At 39.8% G+C, this 21,154-nt stretch overlaps 1 protein-coding gene across 2 annotated transcripts in view; it reads left to right on the top strand.

Annotated features, from left to right (window-relative positions):
* The window catches only part of LOC142158542 (amphiphysin-like), a 176,254-nt gene that overhangs the window by 76,441 nt on the left and 78,659 nt on the right, over positions 1-21,154 (top strand). For both annotated transcript variants that reach the window (XM_075212577.1, XM_075212576.1), the window contains exon 3: positions 16,495-16,549. In XM_075212577.1, coding sequence (XP_075068678.1) covers positions 16,495-16,549 — 55 coding nt within the window. The remainder of the gene's footprint in view (positions 1-16,494; positions 16,550-21,154) is intronic.

The raw sequence follows: 21,154 nt of genomic DNA, 5'->3' as shown, positions 1-21,154 counted from the left end.
GAACGTCCTATCTCCATGGGAATCACAGAGGGTGAAACTGGACGAAATTGAGGGTTAGAACGAAGGGGTGCTTTAGCAGAAGTTGTTTTCTCAGCCTCTCTTTCACGAAATCTCATATCAACACGATGGCAAAGAGAGATCAGATCTTCAAGTGACGAAGGAAGCTCCTGGGTAGTCAGTGCATCTTTAATTTTATCGGAGAGCCCCTGCCAGAAGGCGGCAACTAGGGCTTCAGTGTTCCACTGAAGTTCAGAGGCTAAGATCCTAAATTGAATGACGTACTGTCCTACTGTATGAGATCCTTGTCGCAGACGGAGGATGCTGGAAGCAGCGGAGGTCACACGACCTGGTTCATCGAACACACTTCGGAATGTAGAAATGAATTTGGCACTATCTTGCAATATTGGGTCGTTTCTCTCCCACAGAGGGGAGGCCCAAGCCAGGGCTTGTCCAGAAAACAAAGAGATAAGATAGGCCACTCTGGAACGATGGGTAGAAAAATTTTGAGGTTGGAGCTCAAAATGGACTGAACATTGGTTAAGGAAACCCCTACAAGTTTTGGGGTCCCCATCGTACTTTGACGGAGTAGGCAGGTGAAGCGTAGAAGCTGTAGACACCTGGGGTGGCACTGGGGAAATGGAGGAAAGCACAGGAGCCTCAGTAGCAGCTGTCACAGTCTGTCCAGATGTTCCTTGGGAGGTTAACGATTGATAACACTGAAGTAACAGCTGTTGGCGGGCATCCTGTTGCTCCACACGGCTGACCAGATGCTGCAGCATCTCTTTGGCGGTAGGTTCCGTATCTGGGTCTGTCATGGCCTGATCTTACTGTCACGGGCACTAGGAGTCTTTACCCAGGGATCACCAGGTGGTAGGCTTACCAGAGCAATATAGATGGTAATAGTGTACTCTGGTAGCTGGGTGATCACGGAACAGAAGATGGTGGATGATGAGATGCTCAGGGAAGTCTATGACTAGCAACACTGGTAAAATGGAGGTGGTAGTACACGAGGAACTGTATGGACAAGGACACGTGAAGGTAGTCAGTGGTCTGCGATAGCAAGTTGTACCACTGCTATAGTGAGGAGGGATGTCCAACAGAAACGAGGAGGTGAGAGAGTCAGCGGTCTGCGGATAGCAAGTTGTACCGCTGTCTGAGTGAAGGAATGGAATCCAAGTGGAGGTATCCGGGGAGTCAGTGGTCTGCGATAGCAAGTTGTACCACTGCTGTGTGAGAGGATACTGGAACAGGTGATACTGGAGACAGGGATCAGTGGTCTGCTACTAGCAAGTTGTACCACTGAATATATATGTGAGGAGGTGCACGGGGAGAGGCTGCAACACAGGATATACACAGGCACCTTATACGCAATCCACAGTAACATGCACAATATATATATAAATGACTGAACAGCTCTGCAAATATAGAAAGTCTCTTGAAGTAGTCCAGCACAAGTTAACACAGTCAATGATGGCAATAGACTCAGCGGCTAGCAGGCTCCAGAGGAGAACCAACACAGTCCAGCAAGATATGCAATACACCAGCACAGTCAATGAGAAGTATGCATACCGTGGTTCAGAAGCAGGCAGTCAGATAGGAGTGCAGCGATACCTGAGCGGCAGGAGGCCGGCTGGATGAGAAGTCCCTGGATAGATGAAGCAGCGGTCTAGTAGGTGCAGCGCACAGGTAAGTAGACCAACAGGGACACGAATCCACAGGAATCAGTAACACGTGGAACTGGACTCATGGAGGACCCAGGAGAATGGAGATGATCCAGCAGATGAGAAGTTGATGAGATACGAATCCAATGCTGACAGGAGGGTAGAGACCAGCGGGACACGTGAAGGCGTGGAGAGCGGATCAGCAGTAGATGGACGATAGCGTGGTCAGCAGCAGCAGGGCTCTGCGAGTACACGGAGGTAACCAGTAGCAACCAATAGGTATCAGTAGCGATGGAACACGGGAGAGCAGAGTAGACCAGGAGCTGTTGATCACGGAGAGTAGCGGATGGCAAAGAGAGCAGCAGTCTCGAGGAAACACAGGAGAGCTGAGAAGAGACTGCAGTGCACAGGCCAGCGGATAGGAATCAGCTAACTGTCACGATGATGAACACAGGCGAGTTGCAAGCTGGAGGCTGTAGTGCACAGAGGCAGCGGATAGGAATCAGCTAACAGTCACGATGGTGAACACAGGCGAGTTGCGAGCTGGAGGCTGTAGTGCACAGAGGCAGCGGATAGGAATCAGCTAACAGTCACGATGGTGAACACAGGCGAGTTGCAAGCTGGAGGCTGTAGTGCACGGAGGCAGCGGATAGGAATCAGCTCACAGACTTGATGAGGCACAGGTGAGTGGATGTGAAGTAAAGGCTGGAGTGCACGGAGGCAGCGGATAGGAACCAGCAAACAGTCACAATGAAATATAATAGCGTTGATGTGGTTTAGAGAACTGTAGTGCACGGAGGCAGCGGATAGCACTCAGCAAACGATCACAATGATATATAAAATGTTGAAGTGGTTTGGAAGACTGTAGTGCACGGAGGCAGCGGATAGGAATCAGCAAACAGTCACGATGATACAGTTGATGGTAGAAGTGGTATGGGAACCACAGTAGTAGAAGTGGTTTGGAAACCACAGAGGTAGAGGTGGTTTGGAAACCACAGGAATCAGCAGCGCTGAATATACGAGGAATACAGGAACACCTTCAGAGACTCATGGGGAATGAGACTCCAAGATCAGGCAACGTGGTGTTGACCACAGGTGCTTAATATAGGGAGGTTGCCTGATCTGCCAATTGAGTTAAAGGGACATACACTGAAGTATAGGAAAGGGCTGCGCATGCGCAGACCCTCAGGATGGAGGACGGCCACGGTTCCTAAATGTCCGGGAAGAGGCACTCACAGTACGGTGAGTGACAGTATGTCTTTACCAAAGTCAAGAGGCGGCTTATTGCTTCCCAGCTTAACACTTTACCAGGATGCCTGTGTTTTGAGTTGCCTCCGGGACTGGTCGCTACCCCTTGCAGCTAAGCCGTGGGTTGATATCGAGAGGGCTTTATATGTAGGATTCCCCTTGCTGGATCTTCTTTGGATTCCTAGGCCGGACCGCCCACCGGGTGCCCGTAAATTACTCTCTATCTCGGATGCCTTACGGGTATGGGATAAATTTATTGGGTCGCACAAGGATGTTGTACTCCCTTCTCGCAATCTTTCCCTCCAAGCATTGTCGAAACTCATACCGGATATCAATATTACTGTATGGAAAAATAGAGGGATAGTTTCTCTGGCGGATATGTTTGCGCAGACCCTTTTCCTCCCCTTTGACGTGCTTAGGGACAAATACAATCTGCCTCAGTCTGAGATGTTTAAATATATGAGAATTAGACACTGGGTGGGGGCGGCTTCCAGGACCCCCCATGCCTTGTCCACACTTCCAGCTCAGGTCCTAGATAGATTAACAAAGGCGGGTAGTAGGGGAGGAATAACATTCTGGTACCGCTATTCCCAGACCCTGGTCCCAGTCTCCAAGACTCCGATTCAGGCACGTTGGGAAGCAGATATTGGTATGACTCTCTCCCTCCAGCAGTGGGAAAAGATCTACATTTCCTCACACCGCATGTCTAGATGCATCAATCACACCGAAATGTATGTTAAGCTCCTCAATCGGCTCTACCTCACCCCGGATCGCCTTCATAAGATATGGCCAAGTCAGTCTAAATTCTGCTGGCGTCAATGTGGTCAGATAGCAGATGTTTATCATGTCTTTTGGACATGCCCGGTGATCCAGACGTTCTGGGGCGAGATATCCGCTTTGATTTCGGAGGTCCTGCGAGTTTCTGTCACTCTTGACCCGGAGGTAGCCCTCCTACATATATATCAGCCTGGGGTTCCTAGCTATAAGTGCTATGTATTAGGACACATACCAATAGCCGCTAGAGCAGCAATTGCTCAGAACTGGAAGTCCCCTGCTCCCCCTAGCATCACCAAGGTCGTGTCTAAGATCCAGTATAGTTTTGAAATGGAAACAACGGATGTGCCCTATACGTCATCCGCCTCCAATCCAATTTTCAAATGGTTTAGCTGGCACGAATATGTTACAGAGGGCTCCGGTAGAGCACGAGTAGCTTCAAATACTTCACCCTCTCCATCCCCAGCAGCCCTCATAGAGGAACCCCAGCCTAACGATTAGGCTCTGCCTGTGTGTTATCTGAGCTACCTAGGTATTAATATCTCCCCATCTGGCATACTATGAGAAAGACCAATGTGTATATTTTATTTCTGCTTCTTAAAGTAACGTGCATGCTATAATATCGTTGTTTCAATTGAGTGACCCTCCCCTCTCCCCCCTGCGTGGGGGTGTCCCCTCTTGTTTTTTTTTTTTGTTTTTTTCATTACCCTTTTGTTTGTTACCTCAACTGTGCTTGTTACCCTTTCTTTTTTCTGTACCCCATTTAACTTTGAAAAACTCAATAAAAATTTATTGAAGTAAAATCAAGATGCAGGACATCACAGCATTTCTAGAATTTCACAGATAAGTGTAAATATTGTTAGCTTTGCATTGCAGGTAAATCCATGTTTGTGTAAACACATTGCATCCTGATTCTAAAAATAGCCTGTTTCCAAATCAGTATAAAAAGCACTGTCTTGTAAACTGAAATGTATCATTCTGATATTCCATCTGACCTGATCACCTGGTATCTTCAACCAGTGTGAGAGCAAATAAACATCACTTGCTTCAAAGACCTACTTGAAAACATCTTCAATATTGCTGTAATCCTGTGACCTGCAGATTAGACCCTAAATCTAATCCGTTCTCCGGCTATTTCTGAGGTTGGACCCAGCTTTCCAGTACCACCGCTCTGCCTGCTACCCTGCAGCTCTGGTCAGTGTGATGGGCCAGGGAGGATTCATCCACAGCAAAACTAATCCATAGTAAGAGGTCAGGACTACCGGCCCGGGTACACCAGCAAGGGAGTACCCCAGCAGTGACAGTTACTCAGAAGGAATTTGGCGCCATAAAAGAGCCCAGTGGTGGTAGCAGGCTCCTCCTACTGTGGCAGGAGGGACGTATTCAGAATAACAAAAGGGGATGGTGGCAAAGTAAGCCCAGTCGTTTCCCAGCAACAACAGACAGGGTGGCATAGGCGGTCCATCCTGTCACACCTAGTAAAGGGTTTTCTGGGGTTATGGATAGAGAGTGAGGGCGGGCTCCATCCAGAAACCGATACTTAGTACATTTGCCCCAAGGTGTGTATACAACTAATTTACTATTATAGCTATGTGATGTGCATATTCTAAAACAATAGTAACATATAATAATAATAATAATAATAATAATAATAATAATAATAATAATAATCATATGTATGTAGCACTTTTCACTGAAATGAGAATCGCTTTACACATGACATGAAAAGAATACATGGTAAAATAAACATTTAAAACATATTATGTGAAGACATAGGATGAACAAATACAAATCCTAAGACACAATAAACAACAAAAAGATACGCATGAACTATCCTGGGGAGGGACATAGAGGAGACGCTGGACCCAGAAGAATGGTCTATGATCAGAGCTGACTTAAATAATATCATTGAAAATTAAACAAAATTAATTTAAACTATTCTTTAAATTGTATAGGGTCCCAACATGCCTCTAAATAGATAAATAGAAATGTATCCTAACTCCACAGATCTTTTTTGGAGGATGTCTAGCCAAATATGATACAATTACAAGTCAGAGGTCTATTTCAGATAACAATGATAATATTTTAAGATAACATTTCCCAAAGGCATATTGCTCACAGAAGAAGTTAATTGCTGATGTGTTTAGCATTTCAGTCAAGCCTAGACTTCTCTCATGCTGCTTCGACAGTAAGCTTCAGACTAGTTGAGCTAGAATTACTTTTGCAATGTAATTTATTTGGCATAAAATGCATATTAATTGCTATGTCTAGAGTATTCATTTGTCAGAGATAAGAGCAATGTTTTTATTACTTCAACATCAAATAATTGCAATGTCAGCTGGAGTGGATTGTTCTGGAAAAAACTCTTTATTTCATGTTATGGTACATTATGCTAATTATCTGCAATTATTTATGGAGACATTTAGCACTGTAAAGTTTTCCTTTTAAAGAAATAATTAAAAAAATGTGGTCTTTGTTAGTGACATTCTACCTACTACTGTTAACAGATTTAAGAAATGATTTGCTTGTATAATTTATTGTCCTTAAAACAGCATATTATCTTGTGGTTCTAATTAAAAAAAGAAATGTTACATTTAATAAAATATATTATGTCAGCTTGTTTTTGCAAGGAGCTATTTTCCCATATGCATTATCCTCCAATGTATTGGGTTTTATTCTAAATGAATTAGCACTAAATAAGGGGTTCTCACCCAGGAACACAATGTGTGTAGACTTTTCTCTGCTCCTTTATATTATTATTATCTTTTATTTATAAGGTTCCCAAAAGGACCTCAACGCTGCACATGAAATTTACAGCAGTATGCAATACCCACTCTTATTCTTGTTGTCTCTGGACTTGCCATATATTTATTTTTAGTTGCTCTTGTTAGTGGGCTTTTTAGGGCTGCCACATTATGACCTTGCCAGCCTTTGATTCAATCCTAGGTGAACAAAATTATTTGTAAATGATATTTGTAAAGGATTTGTAAATGATTTATAAATGATTGTTGTCTGAGCCACACTAAAGGGGATTTATGGAGGTCCAAAAATGTGGACATGCAGTTAGAGCTGGATTAAGGTTCTGGGGTGCCTGGGTCACTTAAGATAGGGGGTCCTATTGTGTAATATGGATGTAATGTTATGCAAATAAACAGGCAAATTGTGTGAAGCGGGACATACCTCCCAACTGTCCTTGCAGTCAGACCAAATTCTGACTAAGCAGTACAGTTACCCAAATTCGGGACTGCCCCCACCAGACTCAGGACAGTTAACAGACTGTCCTGCTCTCTCCTACCTATTCTTGTCACTTTCACCCCCTGCGGCTGCTGATGTCTTAAGCTCAGTTGCTGCTTGTGTAGATCCTAGATTGTCGGGGGCCTATTTGTAAAAAAGACAGATACATAAAATTTAGGAATCCCCAAACAGCCCTGGGATTAAATCAATAGCACCCCTTTTAATAATTAGGCCTCCATCCCAGCAAACAGCCTCAAATATGAAACTAACAGACAGTGGGTTGGCACAGAACAATTCTTTCCTGACAGGCACCTTTATTATGAGCATGACAGGCCTTATTAAGGCTGTGTGTGGGAACAGTGCAGTTATCACACACTTTTTGCAGAAGTTGACACAACACTTTAATCAAAGATATTTACCTTGTTAGAGACTGGTTTTAAACCGACAAAGGCAAGCTTCAAAAAGAGAAATGCAGGGTGTATAGGTACCACCTGTTTAAGCAGGGATTGGCATTTTGTATGGATTGGAGCCACTTCAGCGGAACATCCCGCTAAAGTAGTAATGGTAAACCTTTGTTTTATACCATCAAAGTCTTGACACAGGGTGACCCCACTTCCTAATCATCTTTATGGAGAGCTAACAATTCTCTGACAAAAATTAGGCAAACTAGATATAGGGCCCTTGCAAAGTACGGGTTCTTTAAGAAATCTGTTAGTTGCTAAAATGGAAAAATGTGGTATAATCCCTCTTATATTCAGCCAACTGGAGGGATAAGCACACCTTTTTCATTTTACGTTTTAAAGCATTGTTTAGAGCCTGAGCCCTATTAACCAATGGCCTTAGACAGCCAATTCTCACAATGTAGCCTATATAGCTTATTTCAAACTTCCTCAGGAAGTTTTTAGATTTGCAGGAAAACCTCTGGCATAAAGGGATTTTCCAGCCAATTTTTCCTGGTCAACTGACCAACTACGTCTAAGTGATTTTGAATATTCAACACATATTGTGGAATATTCTTTTTCCTAAAGGCTCACTCCTGTCATGATTTTACAAACAATAGTGGCTACTTCTAGGATACCTGTCATATAGAAATTGAAAAGGCAAAAACCAGGCCAAGCATGGTAGACTTTATGTTTACACACAAATACACAATTATAAGTCCACAGTTAATAGGATGTACTTAAACTAATGTGAACATATTTATGTTTTTAAATTCTTTATATACAGTGTGCATAAATGCATTTTGCAATTGCTAAACTATAAAAGAGACTAAAATTTTCACATAGTTTATTCCTTCAAATATTTCTGTACAGCAAGATTTAGACTCATTTTGTTTTCAAGAAATGCAAATAAGCTTCAGAAATGTACATATGAGCATATGGATAATCTATTTATACTTTGTGATACAGAACACTTTTCTCCCTAAAGGCGCTTCATACTTTGAATGAAATTACTGTATATTATTTTTTCAAATTGCCTGTACAGTAAAATCAAGGACTTGGTGAACGCATTATTATTTATTACAAGTAGAAATACATTTATAGCTTCTTGATTATTTTTTTTAACCATTCATTTATTTGAATGGTACATTCATGGAAACTTTCTCTGATTTCCAATATGCACTCTTGATTAGTGATGGGCCTTCTTCACTGTAGTAATTTGCCATCTCTGGTCCTTCTCCAAGATGCACAAGATAGTCTGTGATTGGATCTTCCCACCAGCTTGATCAACCAGTCATAGGTTGATCAGTTTATGCTACTGTTTGATCTCAAACTTGGGAAAGCCCAATAATTAATTGAATACAGGATACAAACTGAGTTGTATGTTAACTTTCTACCCTAGAAAATGAGTTAGAATTTACTGTAATTCTATAAGGTAATATTTAGGAACATTTCATAACATGCATCTTTCACTTACCCTATACTAGTAGGAACTACCTATCCCTCTGTCCTGTTTATCTCATAAACAGGAGTAATATCTGCTAATTACATAAAAAAATATATACGTTTTTTTCAACACAGTTTGAGATACATAATGTACACATAACAGGCACTCAATTTAATTATGTTTTAAAGGTTACGGTTTGACAGGAGTGACAGTCCACAAATGGTATGTCTTCCGAGTACTCGGCATCAGTCATCATTTATTTCTACCTATATGATTGAGCATATGCATAATATATTAGCTGCCTGCAGTCCAGAGTGATGGTCCTGTATTGATTTTGATGGAACACATTCACATACTTTTATATCCTATAAATTGATTTATCGTAAGAGGATTTCAAGAAAAAAAGCATAAAAAGAAATGATACAGATATACAGTATAAAGCAAAGGATACTATTAGTTACATTTATTGAGTAGACACAGTAAGGGTAATTTACACATTTTTTATGGGAAACCTATGGATATGTGTTTCAAATGAAGATGTTTGTGTGGGAGGAGGAGTATTTTCTATTGGAAGGAATGGGACTGGGCACATGGGAGCTGGTATACAGAAAGCAGCACCTGTTTGTGGGCAGAGGTATAGCCCTTTTCCGCCAACAGAGAAACTGGATGTTTATGGCTGCAACAGACCAACAAGGCCAATTTGGTTCGCGTTAATTGCGCAAACACAATTTTTTTAAAAAATATTCAAACACTAACAAGTGTTTGAATAAAGACAATAAAGACAATTCAAGTGTACTTTCACTCTCAGGATTAATTTACATAATAAATGAAGATAGTTACCACCATGCATATTTTCAGCTGAATCTGCAAACCCGATAAAGTAGGCGCACTCATTTTCAGAGGGCAGTTCCAAAGTTAACAAAGAGCTGTATGTGCACAAATAATGGCATTCTGGGGGTACAATTTTGCACTTTCATAACTTAAGTTGACAGAATTATAACAAATTCATAAAATAAATGTTTGCTGCAAATGTTGTAGAATTAAAATATAAAAAGTCTTGTTTAGCCCTTTACTAGTAAGGGCCACTAGATTATAAGGAGCTAATTGGCAAAATAAAGTTATCCAACCTTATCCAATCACTGATTGGTTCTTGTTAATTTTAAAACCCCGCTCTTAATGACAAGCAGCTTGCCTTTAAAAAGCATTCCCACCAAATTTTGACGTTCGCTGGGTATACGTTATCTTGAATATAATCATTTATCCATAAGGGGATGATTTGTGGAACATACTATTTTAGGAGAAATAGCTCCGATAGGCAGTAAGCAAGTCATACAAGGATGAATGATAGCTGCCAATTATTCACATTCCAAGTCTGTTCAAATACCGGAAGCAGTGAGGACTGTTTTAAGCCTCCTGATCAAGACTTATTATCACCCTACCAAACTAAAGACTGCTTGAAAATTGTGACCTGTGGAGTCCACATAGCAGTCAGAAATATTTAAGTGTAAGTTAATAAAGATTAAATTCATTCATTCATTTTTGAATTTTTTTTTAACCACATGATGAATCATGAATATTAATGTCCTGTTTAACAGCAGGGTAGCCTGACAGAACATAGATACACTGCTTGTCAACCTAGTAGTATACTGACAAAGCTTGTAATTGGGATGCCAGTCACAAACTCCTAGACATGAAACATGTTTTTGAGTGATTTGGTGCCCATTCACTCTTAATTACAAAATTCAATAGAGCAGTGTGTTCCTCAAAGTGTTGCAGAGTATTAAGAAAATACACATTTATATACATTAAATGTTATTTTGTTTCATAAAATAATTTCTGTCTCGTCATACACATGTGACTCTTGCGTAAAACAGCTTTTAAATCTGCAATATATTTGGAGCTTTTTATCATTCTACCAAGTTTATCCGAAGAAGTTCAAAATATCTGGCAAACAATTCTTCCCTCAATCTAATTTTTGGAGATAAAAAACTTTTTAACAGCTTGGTTGTTAAAAAATATTTTATGAGGGAGTTGCTAGGGACTAATTTCTTATTTTCTGTGTCAGATAGTTTTGTTCTTCATTGTGAAGGTGTTCTTGATATTTGCTATATAGTTTGTTCAGTTTACATGTTATGTTTTGATATTATTTTAACACTAGTTAACACTAGTTATGAATTAAATATCTATTGATGCACATTATGCCCATGCCTAGAGACCCCTAGAGGAGAGAGATTCATAGGGAGATGCCTCTTTTCTGTATATCCCTGTAGCCTCAACTAAGAATTTCTTATGGTCTTAGATCAATGTTTTAAAATATTAAACTGGCTGTTACGCTGACGGTCTGTTCACAAACTCACAGAACTAGTTGGTGGAGGTCTTCACCTTTAGCAGCCACCTTTCCCATAGAGCTTTATATGCTCACCGGTACTCAGATGCACCCAGGACTTAACTCCAGATGTAGTGTAAGTTTGTAATACAAAACCGTAGCGGCAGGCCAGGAGGCAGTGTAGATGGCAGCGGATGGTCAGACGAAAGCATCGATCACTAGCAAGCAGAATAATCAGATAACACGCCAAAGGTCTGGGTCACAGGCAATACAGCGGCGTCCAAGGTACAGGCAAACGAATCAGGGTCACAGGCAAGCAGGCAAGGTTCAAGGTACAGGCAGGGGTCATACACAAAAGTTTAATCCAGAAGGTATACACCAAACAGCACAGGAGCAGGTTAGCAGAGAGGGAACTGGACTCTATAACCGGCAGTGAGGCTAAGCCCTCCCTGCCTTAAATACTTTGATGGGCCAATAAGAAAAGAGTAGGACAGGGCTGACAATCAGCCTCAGGAGGCTGCTAATTAATTTACTAGCTAGAACTGGCATAGATAATAACATAAACCAGGAACATGTATAAAGCTATAAATGAAACAATTTAAATAATAGGAGAGCTCCCCCTGGTGTTATAGGATGTCCCTACACACTGCTACTCTATGCCACAAAGATAAGCTCAATGAAAAATAGCAGTGCATAGAAACCAATGCACGTGCCCGGCTGCTAGATCACGCCAGGATGCGGCGTACCGCCACGGCTCGTGACACCGACCATATATTTTAAGATTTTGGTTGATCAACCTAGCCACTTTGATAATACAAATCTGATGAGATTTTATTGGCTTTGACCCAGCAGGATGGAAAATCAACTTTTCTGATAACCTCCATTGGCAAATGTATGAAGTCATTAACCTATCCAAAATAAGGTAGCAGGTGCAGCAGTATCCATTAAATTACTATTGATGTGGATCATTCTACTCTGATCACATCTGTGATTCCTCAGCCCTCCACATGTGTAGCCAAATTGCTCTGGATTCTAAATTGTTTTTGGATTACAATGTTCCACACCTATTGGACTATAATTTTGGTTGCCAAATTCTTTTCAAGCCCAGGTGTATATGTGTGTATGTGTGTGTGTGTGTGTGTGTGTGTGTGTGTATATATATATATATATATATATATATATATATATATACATACATGATCCACTAACTAAAATTAAAAAACAATGTGCTCTCTTAATTACCAATAAACTTTGAGTAAACATGAAATTGAAGACACTAGACCAGGGGTCAGCAACCCACGGCGCATGTGCCAGACATGGCACGTGGACCACTTCTGACTGGCACTCCAGAAGTGGCGAGAGGGAGTGCACTCAAATCACATAATTTAAACTGTGCACAGTCCATAAAAATAAAAAATAAAATCCATGGATGTTCAGTGTATATGAACAGACCAGCACAGGCTTAGAAAAAAATGTCAAAACATTTAATGAAGTATTAAATACGTTACAGAGTAATGCCCAAAACTATAACTAAAGAAAGCAACCTAACTTAAAGTCCTCATTAAGACCAGAGGGAGTAAGTGTATTAAGTCTGGGTATCCACTTGAGATCAAAGTATAAAAATAGATTGTCTCTATATCCCCCTCTTCTGAGTGGAGGAATATGAAATAGAGACAATCTACTTTTACGCGTTGAACTCAAGTGAATGCACAGACTTAATACACTTGCTCCCTCTGGTCGTAATGAGGACTTTAAGTTAGGTTGCTTTCTTTAGTTATGATTTTGGGCATTACTCTGTAATGTATTTAATACTTCATTAAATGTTTATCTAAGTCTGTGCTGGTCTGTTCGTAACTGAACATCCATGGATTTATTTTTATTTTCATGGACTGTGCACAGTTTAAATGATGTGATTTGAGTGCACTCCCTCTCGCCATTTCTAGCGTGCCAGTCAGAAGTGGTCCACGCGCCACGTCTGGTCAGTGTCTTCAATTTCATGTTTACTTAACGTTTTTTTGGTAATTAAGAGAGCACATTGCTTATTATTATTTAAGTTAGTGGTTTCAATGGCTAATATTCTAAATTCTTAGTATGATAAAGATAAATTAATTCACTCACATCAAAATGTGTTCTAATTATAAATGTCTACTGTTTAGAAACTTGCATCACACCCGCAGCATAAAATCTACACCTATTTTATTTAAAGAAATAGTTCAAGAGTTATTTTCTAAATTAAGGTACAATTTATCAAGTGTTGTAACGGCTATCTGCAGATCTACAAGCTGTTCTTTGTCCTAATCACCCTTAAAATAATATTAGGTCAGAGTTATTTAAAGATGATAGCATGGCTTTAAAGGATCTTGTATAATTTGTATTCATTCCTTTATGTACGTATCTATTTGTATTTAGCTTTCGACTAATTGATGTTGTTATTTAACTGTTCCCCACCTACATATTGTATATAAACAGTAGCTCAGAGTTCAATGAAGCCTTAGATGCCAGTTATGTATGGCATTTAAATGTGATGGCAGGAGCCCATAATTTTACCACCTAAGGGGGGTATTCAATTGTTAGCGAGTTTGTAATTTCGAGCGAGTTAAGTCTTTTTTTTCTTATTTTCGAGCGCGGAAACTTCTCCCGCAATTCTAATCTTTTTTTTTTTTTTACCGAAACGGTCTTATCGCGCTCCAACCGTTTCTCAATGTTAAAGTATAGGCTGGATGCGAACCCTCAGCGGAAAAAGCTATTCAATTGTTTTTTAACGCTGTGGGTGAAACAGGCAAATCTGCTGTTTCATCTCGCACCTCCTTGGTCTGCTCAAACAAATTTTTTTTTTATTAAGTTAAGAAAAATATACATTAAACTGAAAAAATAGGTGTAAAAGTTCATAGAAATAACCTAAAAACTGAAAAGTACTATTTTTTTTAAAAAAAATAACAGTGTAACAATTACATTTTTTTTCAAGGTTCCGCCTTTAAAAAAATCCATTAGTGGTGCATGTATTTAAACTTTATTTTTATTTTTTTAGGGGGGGGGGGGGGGTGGTTGTGCCTGACCTCAGTCAGCCCTCATCAAAATTGTGAAAAGTAGAATGTAGAATGTTATTTATTTATTTTTTAAAACCAAAAGCGTTTGCTCCCCACTCTATACTTAGTCTTAACCCTAGTGCTGGCAGGCTATTGCTGTGTGTGTTTAAATCTTTGAAAAAATTTGCGTAGGGTTCCCCTATTTTCATTGAACCAGCACTAGGCAAACCAGCCGGGGTGATAGGCATTATAACAGGGGGGGGGGGAAACACAGTTTGGGTCCCACGGCCATAATGACTAAACACCCACAGACTGTTCAGCGCTGGCCTGGATTCCCTAGGGAGTGTGGTCCGCTGAAAAATGTAAGCGGGCCACCCCCCTAGGGACACCCAGTTCAGTGCCGATAGCACTAGGGCTCTTCCTACTACCCCTGGGCTGTGGGTAGTAGGGTAATAAATGGGGATTTTGTATGAAAAAAGTCCTAAATAGTGTGGGCATGCTGCTACTTGTCTAACTACAAGCACCAGCGTACCCATGGCATCCAGGGCATGTTTGCACTTGTAGAACCACAAGTGCCAAAATGCTCTTACACCCACGGCTGGCTGTGATCTGTAGTTCCACAAAGCAAAATGTTAAATAAAAGCACAACACCCTCATTACAACCACAAATCTTTATTAAAAATAATAAAACCCCAAGAAATACAGTAAACACCCTCATGTACACCATAGAATTGTATTAAAAACAAAAAAAAACAAAATACTCACCATGGACGAAATCCTCAGTTTTCTGATGCTTTACCTACACACACTCATTTACGCAAAGTCCCAACAAATATTTGTACCTTATAAATGTCCATGCTTGGCCAGTGTTCACGAAATGTTTTTAAATGGCAAAAAATTTACCTTCTTGTAAAATCTATCTGCTGGGGCCCTTTTTGATTGCAGTGTGGGGGCCCATTCTCTTGTGCAGTGCTGGGGCCCTTCTTGATTGCAGTGTGGGGGCCCATTCTCTTGTGCAGTGCTGGGGCCCTTCTTGATTGCAGTGTGGGGGCCCATTCTCTTGTCAAGTGCTGGGGCCCTTCTTGATTGCAGTTTGGGGGCCCATTCTCTTGTGCAGTGCTGGGGCCCTTCTTGATTGCATTAATTTTCTTTTATTTTTTTATACTAAAATGACTGCCTTAACCACTCCTCATTTAAAACTCGCTAGGACCGATAATAGAGCGCGAGGGGGTGGATGCAATGTTAACAATTGAATTGAGCAGGTTTTTTTTTAAAACGAGCGCTCGAACAGGAAAAAACAAGCGCAGGTTTTTTTTTTTCGAGCGCGGGATTTTCACCCGTCTCGCTAACAATTGAATACCCCCCTAAGTGTCATACTTTCATAATAAAATGTCATGCAGAGTGCAGATATTGCTTATCACTATACTTAGAAAAACTGCTGCAGCTGGTATCATTTTAGGGCACATTTCTGGGGTTGCACTAATTATCTAACAGTGTCATGGAAAACAAGTTTTGACCATTTTATGTTAAATTTTGCCCATATCAAACCAATAAAGTAAAAATAAATGTTTTCAGATATACTTATATGGGAAGCACCATGGCAGAAATTTTGGCTCAGGGAGACTATATATCCTTCAATTGGAAGCAGAATTAGGAACTCATCCCTTTAATTACTAACCCATATTAAAGCAGAACAGTGCAAGAAGTGGCATCCTATAACTGTATGTCTTGCTGACTATGACGTGCACATAGACATATACGCAACAAGGAATTTACTGTGAAGAAATGGTGTTGCATCATGCAAACAGTTTGTGTGGTGCAGTGTGCCGACAAATGGACAGATATCGATCCATGCTGAGGTACTTTTAAACAGTCTGTGGTTGAGCTGAGTCAGTTTGTATCTTACCTGAATACCATTAGGCACTGAACCTGCATACTTTAAATGTGTCAGTGAAAAAAAGAACATTTGCCAACCCTTATAGGAAATACTGCACTATGAAATAAAATATTCCCATTTATCACAAACATCCTCAGTACTGCTACACAGTACGTTCCCAAAATTTTTACTCTGTATTTGTGAATATTGCTAGTGACTCTTTTATGCTATATACTTTAATGTTATTTCTCATTTATTGATGCACTTTTGTAGATCATTACATTTCTAAGGCTATTATACTGTATACAAACATCATCATTACTGTTAATTTGTTTTCTTATTTTCTTGTGTATAGTATATGAGGTTTAACAAATAAATGGTATTTTAATGAAATTTTCTTTTAGAAAACATTTGCTCTGTAAATATACATTTCTGTATTCTATAATAATTATATTTTAACAGGCAGAAGGTACCCGGCTACAGAGGGAATTGCGTGCATATTTGGCGGCTATTAAAGGTAAGTTACACAAAGCAGTGGCCTTTTCATTACTTGAATTTTATTTTATCATTCATATGTGCAATATCACACTATATGAATTGTGGCATAATAAGTTATAGCATGACTGTTATCAGGTAAATGAATGTTTTACATTGAGATATATGCCTATCTGCTGTTGTACTCTGAATGCAATAATCGGTATTTATCTAAATATTTAAAAGTCTCATGTATATTCCTAACCAATCTGGCAAATCACTCCAGTGACCACTTGGCATATTAATCTAGAAGTGTGGAGTTATAGGGGTTAAAATAGCATTGCAGTAATATGTAAATAGGTTTTATGTATTATTATAAAAATAATACTATTATTATCAAATTGCATCATTATATACTATTACCACTTTTACCATTATCATTGCTTTGCTACTATTCCTGCACCTGGCCACTATTTATCATTTTAAAGAAATGTTCCCTTTGCAAACTAAATCATTGTTTTTATTTTTCTCCAATTTGTCCATTTTCAGGGATTAATGTATAGATATTTGGATAGCCTTCAGCTCCCTAAAGCATCAGCTTGACTCCTAAATTTATGATAGTGTTGTCATTTATTGCCTCCCCCCCCACCAGGTCCAGCTTCCCAATTTCTTGACAACTTTGCAGCTTTCCTCAATTATTTCCTATCCTTTGACCTACCTACTCTCATACTAGGCTATTTCAACATTATTTTGGTCTCTCCCAGTGGACCTCATCTCCCACCCACTGTGATGGACACTCTCTTGACCTTGTTTTCTCTAATTTCACAAACTTAGCATTTCAACTCCCCGACCACAGCCTCCTATCCTTCATCTTCACCTTACCTCATTCTCTCTCCCTTGCACCCAAATCCATATGTACACAAGGACACCTAAGCACCCTTAACCCAATCCACTTCTCATCTTCAATAAAACAACTAATTTCTCCTATATCTGCATTGTCCTGCCCTAATCAGATCTCTGCTTTTACAACAAAACAGTAATTTCAGCCCTAGACAACACATCACCAGCTACCACATACAGTCTCCAATGATCCAAACCCCAACCATGGAACACCAAACAGACCCGCTACCTGTAAAAGTGCTCCCAACCTGCAGAGCGCCACTGGAGGAAATCTCATACCTATCCTGATTTTCCTCCACTATAAATTCATCCTTTCATTTTACAGCACTGCACTTTCAATTGCCAAACAAACATTCTTCAAATTTCTAATATCCACGCAGTCTTCTAACCCATGTCCCCTCTTTGCCACCTTCAACCCACTTCTCTGCCCACCGAAACCTTCTTCTCCTTCCTCCCTCACAGCTCACGATTTTTCCACCTACTTCAAAGAATTTTTTTTTACCATTCAACAAGATATTTCCTCATTCCAAAGTCCACACACTCAACCCAGTCTACCGACTTTCATCTGCACTCCCCAATCCAACCTTAATCCATTCTCTCCAGTAACTGAACACAAAGTCTCTACACTCATCTCATTATCTCACCATACAACTTGTCCCCTCAACCGTATTCCCTCCCAACTTCTCAGCTCCCTCTCCTCCACTGCATGCCCACCTCTAACTTGCCTTTTCAACCTGTCTCTCTCCACTGGCACATTTCCCTCCTCCTTTAAACTTGGGCTCATCTCTCCAATTCTAAAGAATCTATATCTCGATCCAGCCTCTCTCCCCAAATCCTGCCTATTTTTCTCCTCCACTTTGCCTCCAAACTACTTGAGCAATAAGTGTGCAAACATCTGTCTCCCTTTCTCTCCGGTTACTTCATTCTTGACTTTCTGGAATCAGGATTCCACCCCCAACATTCCACTAAAACTGCTCTCACAAAAGTGATTGATGATCTACTTACTGCAAAGTCTAATTACTCCATACTTATTCTCCTGGACCTCTCTGCTGTTTTTGATACTGTTGATCATCTTCCTCTCCTACACACCATTCACTCCTTTGACCTTTGTGATACAGTGCTTTCCTAGTTCTCTTCCTACCTATCTAACTGCTCTTTTAGTGTTTCTACATCTGGATCCACTCCCACTATCTATTGGGGTCCCACAAGGCTCTGTTCTTGGCACCTTACGTTTTTCATTGAACACCTATTCTCTTTGGGGGCACTAATTCACTCATTCGGCTTTCAGTGCTACCTCTATGATGATGACAACCAGATCTATATCTTTTCCCCTGACCTCGCCCCTTCTGAACTATCTTGTGTAACCAACTATCAGCTATCTCCACATGGATGTCCCAACACTACCTAAAGCTCAATATATTAAAAACAAAGCTTATTATCTTGTCTCCTGCCATAATTACCACCTCCCCTCAAAGTTCCCTCACTTTCAATAACACCACGATTTCCTCAGTTGCTCAAGCCCGTTGCCGTGGTGTCACCTTGGACTCCACCCTGTGCTTTATGCCTCACGTCGACACTCTCTCCCATTACTGGCAATTCCACCTTAAAAATATTGCAAGAATATGCCCTTTTATTACTCAACATTCTAACAAAACTCTTATCCATTCTCTCATCATTTCTAATCCTGACTACTGCAGCCTCCTGTTATTTGACAATACTGCTGCAAAACTGATGTTTGTGGCTCTTATGGGGCTCAGTGGAAAAAGGCACCTACCAATACTGGCCCATGTGCTCTGAAAGCAATTCCAGTTGAAAGCCCAAAAGGGGCTTCACTGTGCAGGTGTCGCCTCCCCTTCCTTCTCCACATACTCAGAAGAACAGATGAAAACATCTGTAAACATCTTTTGCTTTCCCCAAGTTTTGCTATGGGTCCCAGTTATTGCATGTTATGCCCCTGACTTGTACCATGAGAACTAAAGTCTGAACAAAATGAAAGCCATTATATGTCAAGCTCATGTAATAAAAGATCCTGTACATGACATCAGAAGGATTTTATTAGAAAGTTAAACATCTTAATTAAATACTCTAGATTTTCACTGTTCTTAAGTCAGTCTCAAAATATCAGCCAAATTTCAAAGCATTTGGACAGTTGTGAACCGCTTTTAGCTGTAACAATAAGATAACGGGCTGGTAAGGACTTCCTGGGTGAAAAAGATATGTATACCTCCTCAACTGACATAGTTTATAAAACACATACAAAAAACATGACTGTCAAGAGGAGGCACGACCAGTCTTCTATTCCCGGTGTCTTACAGGCTGATGAATAGGTAATTTAGAATATCTCTGGGGAAACAGATACTTAAGTATTTAAACAAAGCTGCCAGTCACAATAAGATAGTAGCATAGCTTTTAAGAAGTTGAAGCCATTAAGAGAGATATAAAATATTTAGTCTAATGAAACATAAGCAAATGAATTGCATGCCTGCCAATAATTTCAAGATAGCTGTGATGGCCCAGGATATAATAAAGGATTTGCTAGGTATAATAGAGAAAATACTAGGTACAATAGAGTATTACCAGCTACTTCCTTTTAGGATAAATCGGTCTAGAAAGAAAATTACCTCTGGAGAAGACAAGGATTCAAAGGGAATATCTGACAAATGTTCATTCATATCAGAGTGTCTCTAGCAAATTTCTCCAGAATTTCTTCTATTTTATTATCTCATCTAGAACCCATAATATTCAATGAGTGGACCCATTGTGCAGGAACTTCTGTAGTTGCTTCAGTAAAACTATTACTATTGTAAATATTTTAAATTAGAACCTTCACACCCCACTGTACACACATGCACCACATTTTTAAATTTAGAAACACTGAAATCACATTGTTGCAAAATAAGTCAGTCATTATAGCTGCATCTGCATAAGTATGTACTGCTTTCAAGAGTTCTTGATTCTATGGCTCAGATTTAAATATACAGTCCATTGCATTTTGCTTTGTAACAGATCTGTGTCTGTGTGACTGACAAGATGCTATATCAGCTGGCAAACACCAGTATTTCATTCTGTCTGTATATAAATATTTTATGAGATGTGACATCACAACTGTCAGCTGACCCTGGGTCACTTGGCTGTAATCCGCTCCTGCCTTTTCCTTCTGATGGTTGGATAGATTTGCTAATTGCTTAGACCTATTGCATGGGTATTACTACATTATATAAAAAAACAAAAACATATAATGTTTCCTTTTTTATGCACAATAATGTATTTAGCTTAATAGCTATTCTACCATGCCTTTTGCATGGCAATACCACATTCTGCTAGCTGTAACAGATCAGCAACAATAAAAACCTATGTGTATCATTTTCTGTGATGTTCAATTGGACTAAAAGTGCTGTCCTAGCATGTAACTGTATATTCAGTCTTTATCACAACTACACCTCTGCTTGTTGTGAGGCTCAAATAGAGTTGGACACAATTGCATCAAGAGCACAGGCAAAATAGGTTCCAGAAAAAACAAACATTGATATGTTTATTTTGAGTTACATATATCTTACAAAATAAAATAAAACAACATTTACAACTGCATCAACATATGATTACCTTCAGTTTGTCCAAACTAAACAAAACCAGACTATTCTGGAACTCGTACTGTACTGATTGGCATTTTATCAAAAAATTGTGAGGTAATTATCAGCTAAACATGTTACTTACTTCATTGGTGGTTAAATAGATTATTTACTTATTC

The sequence above is a fragment of the Mixophyes fleayi genome, chromosome 5 (assembly GCF_038048845.1).
Source record: "Mixophyes fleayi isolate aMixFle1 chromosome 5, aMixFle1.hap1, whole genome shotgun sequence".
NCBI lineage: Eukaryota > Metazoa > Chordata > Amphibia > Anura > Limnodynastidae > Mixophyes > Mixophyes fleayi.
This window is presented reverse-complemented; position numbering and strand designations above follow the sequence as displayed.